The sequence below is a fragment of the Dendronephthya gigantea genome, unplaced genomic scaffold, assembly GCF_004324835.1.
Source record: "Dendronephthya gigantea isolate DGI-Jeju-01 unplaced genomic scaffold, DenGig_1.0 000004F, whole genome shotgun sequence".
In the NCBI taxonomy this organism is placed as follows: Eukaryota; Metazoa; Cnidaria; class Anthozoa; order Malacalcyonacea; family Nephtheidae; genus Dendronephthya; species Dendronephthya gigantea.
Genome location: NW_021163014.1, coordinates 1,035,727 through 1,053,037, shown reverse-complemented (window position 1 = coordinate 1,053,037; position 17,311 = coordinate 1,035,727). Strand labels below are relative to the sequence as shown.

The following is a 17,311-nucleotide window of genomic DNA, read 5'->3' as shown; positions in this document are numbered from 1 at the left end:
TAGCAAACCTTTATGGGCCTGTGGGTAAGTACGTGCATTTTTAACCTGATCTTTTTATTCTGAATTTGATTTTAACAAATCCCTTTAAAGGTTACTTTGCATTTATCCAGTCTGGGGGGACAGGCAATAAGTGTTAAAGTGTTAAATCTGTTTCTTTTTATTTGTAGAGGGAAAAAGACATGATGCTGGCATGCTTCGATACTCGGGGCTAATGGAAATGCTGGAAGAGCATGCCTATGACACAAATGGGCAACCAATGTGCATTTATGGGGATCCTGCGTACCCACTCAGGACTCATCTACAAGCTCCATTCAGACTAGTACAACCTAATCCTGACATGGAGGCATTTAACAAAAGTATGAGTAGTGTTCGTGTCTCTGTAGAATGGCTTTTTGGCGACATTGTCAATAGTTTTAAATTTGTTGACTTTAAAAAGAACTTGAAAATTGCCTTAAGTGCGGTTGGAAAAATGTACATTGTATCGGGTATATTGAGAAATTGCATTACATGTATGTATGGCAATATAACATCTGAATTCTTCGACCTTCCACCACCTAAAATCCAAGAGTATCTTGCTGAAGAATAATTCATGAAATACATTATGAAACATCAAGAAAAGTTTAATAACATAGTTCTTACAAATAGATATGATAGCCTAACAGGCTGACATTCATTTTATTATTATTACTGTTATTTCAAGATTGTTATTAGGGGCCATTTCACAAAGAATGTTCAAGTCATGGGTCAGAACAAATGCAGGCATAGGGGGCGTAGCAATCATTTTGCCTCCATTTAAAATTTTTAACTCTATTATATTAACTAATTTTTTTCTTCAATGAGGAACTAACAATGCCGTGAAATAATAGCTTTTTCCACTGAGATATACAAGGTGCATGCATACCTTTTTGCAAACATTGCAGATGTTTGAGGGGAATGGGGTCACCAATTCAGAAAATGCTAGACAAGGGGGGGAAATCCATCAGAAATCCTTTGTCAGAGGCCCTCATTTGTTTACCTTATGTAACAGTTATAATTTAACAAACAGTTGGGTAGAACACCGTAACATTTAAACATTAAAAAGATTCTTACCCATATTTCAATTGTTTATTTTGATAGTTTCTCAATTATTCCCATCAAAAGCTGCTGCTGTTGGGCTTGTGACTGGAAAAAGTTCATTTGCATTTGTTGCATTTGCTGTTGTTGCATTTGGATCATTTGCATTATATCTTGATGCTGCTTTTCTTCTCGCTCTATTTTTTTCTCTTCCAGTTCAACATCTTTCTTCCTCATGTCTAATTCCTTCTCTCGATACTCATTCTCATTATCCATCCTTTCCCGTAAAAAACTCAAAGCCTCTGACCCATTGCTTCTTCTCTTTTCTCTTTTCTCATTCCCATCAGCTAATGCTTTTCTCTTCTGTGTTTCTTTTAAAGTCTCCATGGCCTTCAACCTCATATCTTCTGCATTTTCTTTGTCTTCTTGGTCTTTTTTTGTTTTTCTGCTGTGTCTTGCATATACTCTTCACTATACTTTTCCTCAAGTTCAAGGATTTCTTCCAGTAAGACATCTAACTCTGACATTTCTGGAGATATTCCAGACCCGCGCTCTTCAGCTGAAATTTTCTTTTTAAATTTTTCAGCCAAAAGTTTGAAACGATCACGAACAGATCTCTGAGATACAGAAAATTTTGGAACCTTCAAACCGTTCAAAGAATCTGCTATCTTTGTCCATAACTGACCACGGAGATTTGTTCGGGGTTTAGCTTTAAATGGGTCGACTAAAAGTATCTCCCGGCCCAGCAAAACATCGTGTTCATCTGACCATTCCATCAGATCAGTCGTGTCTGCGACTGCAAAAAATGAAAGAGCTGTCATTTAGCATTTTTTGTCTTTAGAAAAAAAAACTATGAAAATTATCTATTTACTTGTATAGAAGTGATTAAAAACAAGTTTTAAATACTGATAAATGATACTTACAGCAACTAAAATGACCAGAAAATTTAAAAAAGCGTTCACGTTGTAGCTGGGACGCCAAACTACTTGTTTTCACGTTCTCGACCTTTTTCGACGACGCCAGGTCTAAGCCAACGCATGCGCATTTACTGCAAACATTGCAAAACTACTTCCGCTTGCCGTCGTAGATTATTGACGTCGTAGATCTTAAGGTCCCTATTTTTATACCAGCAACACCAAGATCTGAGCTTAAACAATGATATGAGGAAGAAATTAAACGTGTTGGACTTAACATCAAGATAGTATAGCACAATCTGGAGTAACACTTAAACAACGACTACAACGATCTAACCCTTTCCGGGAGAAACGATGTCAAAGACGAGAGTGTTTGGTTTGCCAAAGTAATGGGAAAGGAGAATGTGGTGCCACTGGAGTCACGTACGAACTTGTTTGCCAGGAATGCAAACACATATATGTAGGAGAAACATCAAGAAGTGCATATTGTCGTGGCAAAGAACATTTACACTCCTTGAATCGTCGTGAAGAACAGTCTGTCATTTGGAGACATGCAAATGAGAAGCATGGAGGCGATATACTACCCTTTATAATGAATGTTACTGGCATTTTCCGTGACGATGCAATGTTAAGACAGGATACAGAAGCAGTAAACATCAACAGAGTAAAGCAAAGTGAACTAATAGACACAAAGAATGAATGGAATTATGTGAAAATTCCCCGTGCTATTGTGACAGTAGATTGATCATGTTATTACATGAAGTTTCAACAGTAGATGGATAATATATTTGTATTACATGAAGTTTTTCTTTAACGTTTTTAACATTTGTTTACTATATCGCGATATGTTGAAAAGGTCCGAAGGACGAAACTAGTACTTTTAATCGCCTTACCTTTTATCTTTTTATCTCTTTATTGTACATAGTGTCTAAAGTTAACAATATATGTCTTGAGATATTATTATGAGTTTGAGCAAAACTTTCTTGGCTGCAGCAACAGATATATCTAGACATTTCTTTCTATTCAATCACAAAATGACCAAATATTCATAAATATTTAAGTGGTTGCGTTTTTTATACACCGGGTAAAACACAGTGCAATTCGTTTGTGGAACTAAGAGGCTGAGCCCACTTACCGAGCTTTATTTATTTATTGATAATTTCATGTCAACCGTAATTCAAAATGATGTGTGTTTGAATCTTGTCTCTGGCATAGTGCTGACATTGGGCTATACAGTTCTATCCACGTTGCATGAAACATTTTTACCAAATTCTACCAATCATTACCAGAAATTTGGGACAAGATGGCGTCTTGCATTGGGATAAAAACAAACATGGCGGCCAAATTTCATGCGAAACAATATGGCTTAATCACAAAACTTTAAATTACGCTTCCTATGTGTGTTTTTTTCTTGGTTCGGAGTTCGAATTCTGTAAATCGCTCAGAAAGGAAGAGTTATAACAAAAAATATTCACTCACTAGCAAATCCTCTAGGTTCCTGAGTGCGATTTATATACAAGTCCAATTTGAATGATTCGGCAATATAAACCATAGTAATATCGGTAAACATGCTCTACAATCTGGTCAAATACACCACTTTCCTTTTGGACGATGCAAAGTTCGGAGTTGGAAATGTCTTTGGTTGTGATATAGCTACCGATATAACTCATAAATATCTTCGTATTTTTTACCGCCACGGTTCCCACAGCGTTTGAAATTTCATGATTTTTCAGTGTGTTAAGCATCCGGCCATATACATTTGAAGCATAATTATAATTGCATAATTATACCATCGAGCCATTTTATGAAATTTTCACCAATTCCTTGGTTCAAGAAGCGGACGCTGCCCACGAACGCGGACGCAAAATGTCCCAAATTTCTGGTAATGCGTTTTTTCAGTTGGCAATGTTGCGCTACATGTTTTACACAAAACGACTTATCATAATTTGCGCGATCTTTCATGAATTAAGATTCTGTTATACAATGGGTGCATCAGTTATTTTTCCAGTGTGCACGCTACTAAGTGTTTTTTAACAGGTAGCATTTATTTATTTTGTGTTATTTTGCTGATATGCAGTTTATTTGTATATGAGCTTGCACATGCTATTTCGTTTTGCAAACCATAGCCGATTACAAAAAACCTATTACAACATATCTTTTATAACTTCAAAAGGTTTTTTAAATTGTAAACTTGAATTTTGATAAAACAAATCTCACTTCTAAAATTTTATAACGTTGACTACACCGAGAAAATAAATATTTGAAGAATAACATTTGTCATTTAGCCTTTGACGAATTTAGTTACTGGTAGTGTTTGGATGTTTTGGAGATTCAATTTTACTCCCGTTACTTAAGTTGTAACAGTCCATAAATTACCTGCTTAATGTAAAAGAATAATAGATCATTTTATTTATATTTATGGCTAAATATTAGAGTAATGGAAATATTAGCTGTCGACTCATTGGGGGTAATTTCATATATTAGCTTAGGCGAGCTATATATTGTCTGATCTCAGACAATATCCGGCGGATCTCGATCTTATGTCTGTCCCACTGTGTCTGGTAAGATTATTTTCCGTGGCATAACGTCACATTTTAGAATACTATTCAAATAAGGGGAAGTGAACGACAATAGCTCTTATGCTGAATCTCGCTATGTTTTGGTTTGTTAACGAAGATAATTTATTGGTTGATTCACTACTGCTTCTATAAAATGGGGCGATGAACTGTTTAGCCTGGAGGCCGGTGAGTAATATAAGAAAGTAATTTATAGAGGCGCATTCAAGTTTCAATAGCGCGAAATATTTTGATTTAATTTTTATTGAACTCGAACAAGTTTGACCTATGATATACGCAGCCTTTAGTACTTAATAATAAAGGTGGTATACTTTTGTTACCTCGAAAAGCATCAATGAACATGAAACAAAATAAAATTATAATAAATTACAGTACCGTAAACCTCCGACTATAAGCCCTGGGCTTATATAAGTTCGTGAGGGTTTTTTGATGGGCTTACACACGGGAGGGCTTATATACGGAGGGGGGGCTTATACATGGACAACATTTAGGGTTTATATAGAACAAGTACCGTTTTTATTGTCGAGGTATAAACACGAAAATAAACAAGAATTACAGATAAACAAACATTAACATGTTAAGCTACTGAGTATTGTTGTCTCAATATTAAGATAATCAAACGTCCTCCGCGTCGTCTGAGTTGTCTGTACTGCATTCGAATTCTGCTAATACGCAACTTTGCTCGACCTGTAAGTGGGCTTATATTCGGGGGGCTTATATTTGGAATGACGTGAATGTTAATAATGTGATGGGCTTATAGACGGGGGGGGCTTATATTCGGGGGGGCTTATGGTCGGAGGTTTACGGTAATTGTAAAATGAATCAAGGTGTTTAAAAAATGCAGATTCTATGCCCAAAATTCACTGCATTATTTGAATGTAGTCTTGTAGAAAGTATGATTGACGTTCACCTCTGCCTATAGCTGTCAAATATCAAATTGGCTATATTGTAACTGGGGTACAGTACTGATTTTCAGACAGGAAGATGTGGAAAGTATAATTCACTGCCAATTTTAGACCAACATTTCAAATATTAAATTTGCTATATATATATATATATAATATATATTATATATAATATATAATATATATATATATATATACATATATATAATAATATAATATATATATATAATAATAATATATATACATATATATATATATATATATATATATATATATCATATATATATATTTAATTTGTTAAATTTTGTAAAAAATTATATATTTATATCTACATATCAAAGTTTCCCTTATAACCATGAGAAGTATTATTAACTGTATGCAATTACTGCAGGTTTTTCATTTTTCCAATCCAGTTAAGCTATGTTAATGCATTTTCTTATTTTGCCCTCATTGATGTCACACTAATTGTCCTGGTCTCCAAAAATTTCTGAATAAAAACTGTTACCTATCCCTAAAATTAATCTAAACATTAAAGTAAAGATTTTTCATTCAGATTTTCGGCAGGAATATTTCCTTTTGATAATAACTTCCAGTTATTCAGTAACAAGCTGGAATTTTGTTTTAAACTAATCCGCAGAAACATATTTGTTTACGTTTTTCATACAAAGCCAATCAGAATATTTAAATTTTTAACACTTCATGTAAAATGGTAATAACTGTGCCTTTTTACTGGAAGTAGTCAACATTTATGCATTCTGATTGGGTTTCTGAAAATATAGACAAACTCACGGATTGAAACTTGCCCCCCTCCCTTGCTTACTGCAGTACAATTAACGATTTTACCAAAATAAATGAAATGGTAGAAAGTTTTTTGCATACAATCTAAACTGCCATATCAGGATCAGAAAGGTATAGAGTTTCTGGTCACACACTTGACATTCCTGTTTCTTCAAGCTTCATATTTTGCATGTAACAAAATATAGAATAGCATTGTCACATGTGTGACCATGCAGAGAATCACCCTATAGGTAAGCAAACATACTGCCAGAAGTACAAAATAGTGAGTAAAAGTTAGACACTGTTATTCGAGAAGGTTTTAACATCATGAGATTTCAATATTCCTATTGTACTGCTTTTCTGGAAGTTGATTGAGGAACCCCACTTTATACTACAAAATATATTATTTTACTTTAGATAACATGAAATTCTAAAAAACTCTCCTCAGAAAGGCTCTCAGGTCAAAACGTTGAGAAGTGTTTTTTGTCTAACTTAGGCAGTAATTGTTATACCAAATTTGATGCTAAGTTTTCATACTAATACTATATACGTATATAGGCAAATTATTATCAGTGAAAAAAGTTATGAATTGTATGAATGTGCAATTACCATATATACAGTCCATAGAAATAATAGATATTATTGTATGTAAAATAATATGTTTATTATTTCTATGATACAGTCACAAACACTAGATAAACTTATATGACTGCAAATGGAAGAAATTTTTAAACAGAACACCTAACCAAATATTAACTTACCTTTAATCTTTCACTATTTTACTTAAGCTAAACAAAATACAATATTTTATTTTAATTCATCTCCAGGACAAAAGAGTCCAGTCCTGAAAATTTTTACTTTAGAGATATTGTCCACAAATGTATGGGGATTGAATGTGATTTTTTGTTTGCTATGAAAAATATATAATCAAGGTCTTGCATACAGTATATTCATAGATTAAGGAAACAATACAATAGAACAATGAAACAATTAATAGAGAAAGCCAATCAACATTTAACTTGTTTACTGAGGGTATATGCTGATTAATTAATCCCCGAGCCGGTGCGGAGCACCGTGCGAGGGTACTAATTCCGCTCGGATATTTACACCTACGATATGCAAATACGAAATCAAAGTCATCCGCCATTATGCAATCGACCTCACGCCATGGACGGTCTTCTACGTTTTGCGCATGCGCCAGTGTGAACTACTAAGCTCTTGATTGGTCGAGAAAAAAATTTGTATTTTCAAACGTAAATGAATAACTGTCCGCATTTAGCAAAATTGTGATGAAATTTACAAATTTCATATTTTTATAAATATTGAATATATGTATTTTTACTAAATTAGAAGGAAACTTGAATGAGGTCAGGACTTTTCACGGTTTAACAGATAACAAGACCAAATTTTCGACCGAATTCACCGTGTATGATCACTACTATGATGAAGTCGGAAGATTTTACACTTGATAATCATGATTTCATCCGGCACAGCTTTAAAAAGTAATTATTTTGTGGTAAACACAGTTGTAATATTCTCAAATGTATTTCACTATAAGTCTGAATGTGTTATGTGATAAACGACATTATAATTTTATTTATAAACTCCGTTTTCATAATGAAAAAAGAAAACAAAATCAAAACATTCCCGTACAAAAACCAGTCGAAGCGTTGTATGAGACGTCCGATGTTATATTTCATGGTATTTAATAATTAAAATAATTTACCATAACACTCACTATAGATGAGTAACTTAACTTCCAGAAAATGGTACGAATCTTGTCGTATTTTTGCCATTTTTTCACAAAAATATGAGGGTAAACTTTGACTCTTTACAAATATTCGGCCGTTAGGAGTTGCTATGACTACAGTGTTTCCACGTGCAGAAAAATATTTCCATACTTTTCTCAATTTCTATTTCTCACATACCATGTACCTTCCAAGACCCCGAAATCACATAAAATTTCTAACAATCATTATCTAATTTTGTTTAACCGAGGCGAGGGGTTGCTGCAAAATTTTATGTTTTATTCTTATGTTCTTTATATATTTTGAAGAGAAGAAATATCTAGCATCTCAGTACAACGTCACTGGTATTAATATCATAAATGATCATAATTTTTAATTGTATATTGGCCCTTTTTGAAATATCCAAGTACTGTCGGATGTGAATTGGCTTCACTTATGAATATGTGTCAATGAAATATGCAGTTGGATGCCTATTGACAAAGCAATACCTTGCCAAATGCCTTATATACTGCAGAGTCTTTTTCCTATGGGCATAATTGCCTTCTTGTACCTCACTTATACCTACATAATTTTGAGGCTGGGATCTAGGCCAAATTTCTCTTTAAATCTCTTCTCTGAGAGGCAATATGTATCCAAATTCTTTCTGTAAAGACATCTATATTACTTTCACACCCTAACTGAAAAAAGCTATAATTACAAACCTAATCCAGTTTGTGCAAATACGTTGTTTATAAACTGGTTTAGGTTAATACTACTATGTTGTGAACATAGTAACTGTAACTGTAACTTATCAATCTCACTCTAGGAGACTTTATAATAATTAATAATAAGGTCGACTAAAGGTGATTTAAAGTAACTTTTAGGCGGACCAAAGGTGATTTTAGGGCTTAGTGTAAGCCTATTAATTATGACTTAGGCCTGGTTTATACAGCGTGCTATAAGCGCACCAAACCAATTTTTCTATTAGAACGTTCAGAGCACGCTGATAGAACGCAGTCCGATTTATACGTAAAATATGCTTGAGCCATTCAGTGGCTTGAGCCGGCCAATAGACAATTTGTCAGTATGGCGTCTCGTAGAAGATCACAGATACGAGATTTTATAATTTTTAAAACATTAAAAGCGAATTGGAAGAGGAAGCAAAACATACAAAACATGGTGTATTTACTTTTAAAGCGCCAACAACTGTTGTTGACTGTTTTGGCACTGATATCATTAGTTTTATCATCAACGAAAATCGCGACTACAATTCCCAGGATACGAAATTGCAGACGAAAGCCGCGACGAACAGGTTGGTGGCAGTCTGTTTGGAATACGTATTCAGAAAAACGTTTTAAAAAAACATTCCGGATAAGCAGAGAAACTTTTATTTTCATTTTGGAAAAAATAAAGGGTAATATTCAACATAAAAGCTTTATTGAGGAACCAATTTCACCAGCATGCAGATTGGGGATTGCCTTGTACAGGCTTTCTCGTGGGGACTATTACTACACAATTTCTGAAATGACAGGCTTTGGTGTTACAACAGTGTGCAATATAACAATAGAGGTTTCGCAAGCAATCGTAAAACGTCTCTGGAAGGAAACTGTCTCAGATAAGTTCCCCTCAACACTAGACCAATTTAAAGACAGTGCATTGGATATGGAACAGTTGTGGCAATTTCCCTTGGCATTCTCTGCATTAGATGGTTGTCATATCCCAATTAAAATGCCGAGTGGTGGACCAGAATCTGCTAAAGAATATCACAATTTTAAGAACTTTTTTTCCATTGTACTCATGGGAATGGTTGATGCAAAAATGCAATTTATCTGGGCAAGTGTTGGCTGCCCTGGAAGCAATCATGACTCTATCATATTCAGATCAACTAATCTCCATAAAAAGATAATGGAAAACAATATTCTACCAGCATATACTAAACTTATAGAAGATATTCAAGTTCCTTTCATTATTCTTGCTGATTCAGCATTTCCTCACTTGCCTTGCATTCAGAAGCCATACACCAATGCTGTTTTATCAGAAAAGCAACGTTATTTTAATTATAGGCTCAGTCGAGCAAGGATGGTTGTGGAAAGTGCATATGGAATGCTCAAGTCAAGGTGGAGAGTACTCCATAGAAAATGTGACAGCAACAATGACACAATGAAAGTAAAAACTCTGGCATGTATTGTCTTGCACAATATATGCATTGACAAAGGCGAAACAATCCCCAAAAGTTTAGATCTTACAGTGAATCCTGCAACAAAGCAATTGAGACCACGACACATTATCAGGAATTTGTTGCATATGACAAGGTCTCATCCAATGAAGAGTACAACAAAATCTGCAACACTTATCAGAGATGCCTTAACTAAAAAGTTTTGGAAGGAAAAAAAACTGGTGTTGTTTAGTTTGAAACATTTTTTGTTTATAAAATAGACTCCTTCATTCCACACGGCATGAGGTCTTGTAATGAACCTGGTATTAATGTTCAGTAACTTTAACTGAACGAATTAATATTTGTGTAAATTCCCTCATTTATAATTAGCATGTGCAAGAATAGTTTTAAAAAGACAAATAAAATTTCAGCTAAGAAGAGTAGTTTGGCAAATAGAACTTTCTAAAAAATGGGCAAATGATTGAACACCTTTTTCTAAATTAACTTCATATTAAATATTTAGGAAAATTGAATATTAACAAAAATATAGTAATAGGTGTAACCTCACTAGTCCAATAATGTAACATTTCTTTCACAAAAAAGCAGATGTACAGAACTACCATCAAATTTACCACCTCAGTCTGTAAATAGTATAAAAGAAAGAGGGCATTTTCTCTTGCATACATACATATTCTCTTGTTTTTTAATTTAAATAAATTTCCTATTTATACAAGTTTACAAATAAGGTGGCAAAAGAAATTATCTTGAAGGTAATTACATATAAACTGGCCAGAACTATAGGCCAGAAATCTCCCAACAAAATGTCAAAATCTCCCAACAAGCAATGTATGAAACAAAATGTCAAAATCTCCCAACAAGCAATGTATGAAACAAAATGTCAACAATATAATAACTTTTCTGATGAAAAAAACCTTCAAGGTTCAAAATAATCCAGCATGATTATTTAGACCATCAGACTGGTTTAATCCATGTGGATAGTTAGAAATATTGGCAGAACTAACTGGAACTGAATTTAACTGAGTTAATCTATAATTTTCTTGGGAACCATGATTTCCAAATGGTAATGTAACTTGAGATGATGTGCTTGCAGGAACATATGATGGCCAGCTTTGTGGGATGGGACTCCTAGTCATTGGTCTGTCTGGTAAATTGGCCATTGGATTTGGGTGACTATGTTCAAAATGTTGTGGTGCCTGTGGCTGGGCTGATGGAATCAACAATTTTAGCATTTCTAATTCATGAGCTCGTGCACGAGCATTCTCTTTCTCCATGAATTCTAAAAAACTAGAGGTTTGTTGATTTTGCAACAGTGACTGAACAGTTTGAAGTACTTCAGTAGTTTTTTCTATCAGTTTGTTATCTCCCTTTTTATTTTTTCGTGTTGGAATTTTTGGAACGAACAACTTTTCATCTGAATTCTTGGAGTCACTTTCCTCAGGATCGTCAAGTAAACTGGTCCCACTCTCTTTATCTGATGTTATGGGATCTGTATGCCCAGCACTTGGCTCCAAAGCCTGTTCGGGTTGACAACTTTCACGCGACTTTATCAAAGGAAACAACATATCAAACCACTTTGAGTAGTTCTTTTTGTCCTTATAGTTGCTAATTCCAGTGGCTGTTTTAAGTATCATGTTGGCCTGTTTGCATTCACTTACAAGTTTCTTGAATTTATTTCGCATTTGTGTGACAGTTTTCTCAAATACAGAATTCCTCTCTCCTGCACGCTTCTTTAATTCCTTCTGGATACTTTCATAATTTGATTTATTTGTTTTGGTTTTAGTATTTTGAAAAATAAGCTTTCGTTTATGGTTCTCGTCGTTAGTAATAATGTCCACAAAATCATCCAAATCCTCGTCTTTCCATTCACATTTTTTCCCTCTTTTTCGTTTTTTCCCCCTAAGTGCAGCATTCATAATTTCGCCCATAACATCACTTTCACCGTCATCATGCTCCAGGTCACTATCGTAATTATTTGTTTCCGACAATTCTGAAGGAGATACGCTGCGTTCCTCCGATTTTTCGCCTCTACTACAAATACCACTAGATTCATGAACATTGGGCTTTCTATTGCAATCTCTACAGTACGAAACACTCACAAATTCTATCTGTAGGCTCTCCTCTGCTGGAATGCTACACTCTAAACTTCTGTTGCATATTGGTTTCCCACAATCTAGGCAAGTATATTTTGTATATTCTCCACACACGGAGCATCCCCTGGATTTATTGTCCGCCATTTTATTCAGAGAAATGCGACTCCCTGTTGCATCTTGGGAAAAAATTAAATATTTCGTACATTATAATAAATTATCTGCAATTATCTTATAGTTTGGTCTGCTGTTAGCACGATCCTATAAATCAACAGCGTGCTCAACCGTGCTATTAGCGTTCCGCACGCCTTTGAAGTACGAGCCGCACGGTGACAAGCGAACTTAATTTTCACAGCGAACCAATTTTGATTTATACAGCGTGCTATTATCGAGCCAATAAACTAAAATTGGCTAAGTAATTAGTTCGGTGCGCTTATAGCACGCTGTATAAACCAGGCCTTATACTCACCTTTAAACAATAATTCGCCAATGGCGAGGTCACAAATATGCAACTCAGCAATCACATGATTATGTGCGTCTGAGTTCTATAGTGCTGGATTAAATTCCTACTTTAAATAGTTGGTATACAACAACCTTTTTATCCCCCGATTTCGGGGATTCCCCGAAATTCCCGAATCACGGCGTGGAGGCCTGGGGCCGGTTATTCAAAAACCGATAAGTTTAACCCTGGTTAAAGCAAATCTTTTCATGATTTTTTTTATCGCTTGTTTACAAAGTTGAATATCTTTTTTCATAAATATTTTACACTTGAAAAGGTTGTCCTGAGCAAGTATATGTATATATCGATCACGTGACATTATTATGCATCAACACGCGTGGGATTGTACAAGCGTGTTAATTGCGAGTTCGAGTATAGCAAGGTGAACGATTAGAAAATGCCAAGGCCCAAGACCATGCATATTCGGATGATTTAAGGTGGAGAATGGTTTATCAACGACTGTTCTACGAAAGAATCATCGACGAAATTGCAGCACAGCTATTTGTTTGTTCAAAAACCGTCTATCATACTCTCAGCAACTTTTGGAACACGGGTGATGTGAAGCCTTGCCGTATGGGTCGCCCAACAGCGAGCGTATCTTTAATCCCACACGAAGAATATATTATCATGGACTGTTTACTGCGAACGCCGCAAATATAGTTGAATGAGATAGCAAGCTATATCATTAATGCTACTGGCTCTGCATTTGGCCCGGAGACACTGTGCCGAGCTCTCTATAGGCTTGGAATAACACGCAAAAAGGTACGAACATTGTGATATTATTTAAGTTGGAATATATACTTAATACCGCACGCTGGAAATCATATAACTATATTAATAAGACGCAAGCCATTCCACCTTTTTCCAATTTATTACAAGATTCTAGTTGTTCTTTATCAACTCTTCAAGCCAGATTTTCTTTTTCAGATACAGAGAATTGCCCTTCAGCGAAGAAACGATATATATTGGGCTACAATTCATGGCCGAAATCCGCCTTTTTGACCCAAACCTGCTCGTTTTCCTCGATGAAACAGGCATTGTATGTACTAAATAATACCTTAGTGTAACTGGATTGCACAAACTAGTAGATCTTTTATTTATTTGGTTCTTCGTTTTAAGGATAAGCGAATTGCTCGGCAATATGGATATAGTGCTCGTGGGATACCGCCTGTTGTGAGCGACTATAGCTATGCACGGTGGACACCTCGCTATTCCATATGATTTCGGCAATATCGTATGATGGAGTTCTTGCGAACTGCATGTTTGTTAAAGAATCCTGAAGAAAGATTTGAAACACGCTCCTTTATCCATTTTCTTGATGAACAGCTTTTACCAGCTATGAATCGATTTGATGGGGAAAACCCGCTATCCGTTCTCGTTATATGGTTGAAATTTGAATATAATTAATGCAAATTCGCTGTTCTAACATATGTCTCAAGGGATGACTGAATTTGTGATCATGTTTTGATCTATTAATATCTGTTTAAACAAAACTTGTTGATGCACAAAGATGCAACTGCTAAAACTAGTAATATATGCATATTTGTTAACAGATAACCACCCAACACATCATGTACAAGAAGTTGTAGAACGAGTGTACGACAGTCCTGATTTGAATCCTATTTAAGAGGTTTACATATAGCTTGCTATCTCATTCAACTATATTTGCGGCGTTCGCAGTAAACAGTCCATGATAATATATTCTTCGTGTGGGAATAAAGATACGCTCGCTGTTGGGCGACCCATACGGCAAGGCTTTACATCACCCGTGTTCCAAAAGGTGCTGAGAGTACGATAGACGGTTTTTGAACAAACAAATAGCTGTGCTGCAATTTCGTCGATGATTCTTTCGTAGAACAGTCGTTGATAAACCATTCTCCACCTTAAATCATCCGAATATGGTCTTGGCATTTTCTAATCGTTCACCTTGCTATACTCGAACTCGCAATTAACACGCTTGTACAATCCCACGCGTGTTAATGCATAATAATGTCACGTGATCGATATATACATATACTTGCTCAGGACAACCTTTTTGACAACGACAGTATATATATATATATATATATAATATATATATATATATATAATATATATATATATATATATATATATATATATATATACTATATTAATAACTTATATTTCCATCACTGAAATTCTATAATACTCATTTCTGCTGAATGATAGAAGTCGTAAAGTAAAATCCTATATCATCTAGCACGCGGTCTCATGACTAAAATGGCGTGCGCTGATTTGTTCTTTGCCGGTCTGGAATCCCCAATATTAGACCGTTGCCGTAGTAACGGTCCAACTCTCATATTTTTGAACAAAAATAAGCTTGCACTTTCATTTTTGACACGAAAAATATCGACGGAGAATGAAATATCATATTTTTTCATCTTTGATTTTTGTTTATATTACTGTATCATTCTTATTTAACGTGTAAAAAACAAGGTTTTGAAAGCCACTTCAGTGCTTGCTTGGCGACTGGCTGGCGAAAGAGCCGGCAAGAATGCTGCAGCGCATTGTATAAATAAATAAACTAAATACTGTATGCCATATAATAAATCCTTTATCAACCGAATACGTTCGGTCCGTACTGGAAAAATATCAGACCTCGGTCTTTTATGTACGGACCTCGCTATCGCTCGGTCCGTACTGTCAAGACCTCGGTCTGATATTTTTCTAGTATGGACCTCAAATCGGTTAATAAGTGGTATATATCTTGGTACAATTATAAAGTCGACTCTCGAGCTATCAAATTCAACTATAATCATAATTGTGCTACGAATAGTTTTAAATACTACAATTTTTAGCGAAATTTCAATTACTTTTTAAACAAATTCAGCTTTAAAAATAAATACTTTCCAAATCAAAATCATTTTAACGAAAATGACGAATAAATTCAAAGAGGTGTTGTACGTTTGTTGATAAATCCATAAGTTAAACTTACAAAATACTTGCATGCTTTAAAATACAAAATCTACCCATTTACCTGTTCAAAATTACCATCGATTTGAATGAAAATTTTTCTATTCGAAGCATCTTTTACATTATATTTTAATCAATTTTACCAAACACAGTCAATTTTTTGTATTTTTTCAAGACCATCCAAATGAAAAATATTATTTAAAAAAATTTAATTTAGCCAATCGCACGTTTGTAAACGTTTGCTAGTTACCAGTTTTAACTCGTCTTATTCTCACGCATGCGCATAACTTACAAAAACGCCCAACGTCCATGACATAATGGCGGACAACTTTCATTTCGCATATGCATTCCCGGGCGTAATTAAAATCTCCGGGCGGAATTAGTACCCTCGCCCGGTGCTTTGCAACGGCTCGGGGATTATACACCTTATTAACAGGGTTAGCGCTCGCCTTTTATATGTTTGTATAATCGTGTTATATGAAAGCGGGGTGTCAGGGCGGGAAACGCTCGATCTCGCTTGACCAGGACAATATTACGCTGACATTGCATTATTTGATCAATGTCATTGAACAATATGGTATTCCCAAGGGAGATACCCGTCCCGAGTATTCCCGCGAGAAAACATCCCCTTTGAAAAACAATTATATAAACGCGGAATGAAAAAATATTCCGTCCCGCCTCATGCAAACAGGGCCTAACTCAAATATTTTATTTGGTTTTTAGCAATTAATTCATTTACAAAATATCTTTAACATTAGGGTAAATCAATTATGATTTTTGGCACTTCAATCGACGCAGGTAAATTCTAGAGGTTCAAAGGGTCTTTCGAGTGGAATTCACAAGCAAGCAAGTCGTCGGTCAGGAATCGAACCAATGACTCATTTTTCCCTTAACTGTTCCTGGCTTGAATTTGTATTGTACATTATTTATTTTATTAAATTTTACGATAATTTCACAAATTCTTTGGTGAAATGTCTTCTTTTTACACTGAACGTTTTGCCAGAATGTTAATTTGGCGGAATTTAAAAACAATTCCGCGTATTTGCTTTTGGTTCGCCTTATGCTCGCTCTTTCTTGAACTAAAATGACTAACTGACCAAAATCTTGGTGGTCTAGCTGGTGACACGGGAAGCAACTTCATCATATTCATTCGCTTTTGTAAATACTCTGCGTGGAGGTTTAGCTAGTAACATGAATATGCTGGAAGTGCGACCAGGATTGAACATATTGATTTTCTTGAGACGTTCTCTGGTTGAAAATATTTATTGTTTACGAGCTTTCGGCTGCCAGACTGCAGCCTTCAACGGGTAGATATAAAATACAATGACTATAAAGACGATATGGTTAACAATTACAAACCATACGCCTACGCTTATCTATAGTTACAGTGACAAAGAGATAATTAAGTGGGACAGTTCCACCTAGGTTATAATTTTTTTTTCTATTTTTTCAACAAGAAGCGATATTGTTCAGGTAGATGTTTTGAGTTGTTATCAGCGTTAGTAGTGAGAGCGGTATGCCAGGATTCCAATGTTTTTCTGTGGCGGTAGCTTGCTTTGTCAATTATTTTGCTGTTTTTGAAATTAATTATATGTTATATGATCATAGGACCAAGCATGACTCGTTATGTTTGAACCCGCTTTATATTTCTCGACGTTTTTTA

The 17,311-nt window shown here is 35.0% G+C and overlaps 1 protein-coding gene and 1 pseudogene across 1 annotated transcript; one reads left to right on the top strand and one right to left on the bottom strand.

Annotated features, from left to right (window-relative positions):
- Positions 1 to 1,104: 1,104 nt before the first annotated feature.
- Positions 1,105 to 1,829, bottom strand: LOC114544534 (annotated as a pseudogene).
- Positions 1,830 to 9,476: 7,647 nt separating this feature from the next.
- LOC114544521 lies at positions 9,477 to 10,388 on the top strand. The gene has a single exon (XM_028563138.1). The coding sequence runs from the start codon at positions 9,477 to 9,479 to the stop codon at positions 10,386 to 10,388; it is 912 nt and encodes a 303-aa protein (XP_028418939.1).
- The last annotated feature ends 6,923 nt before the right edge of the window (positions 10,389 to 17,311 follow it).

Coding starts and splice junctions, on each gene's coding strand:
- LOC114544521 (XM_028563138.1), top strand. CDS start 9,477: ATGACAGGCTTTGGTGTTACAACAGTGTGCAATATAACAATAGAGGTT.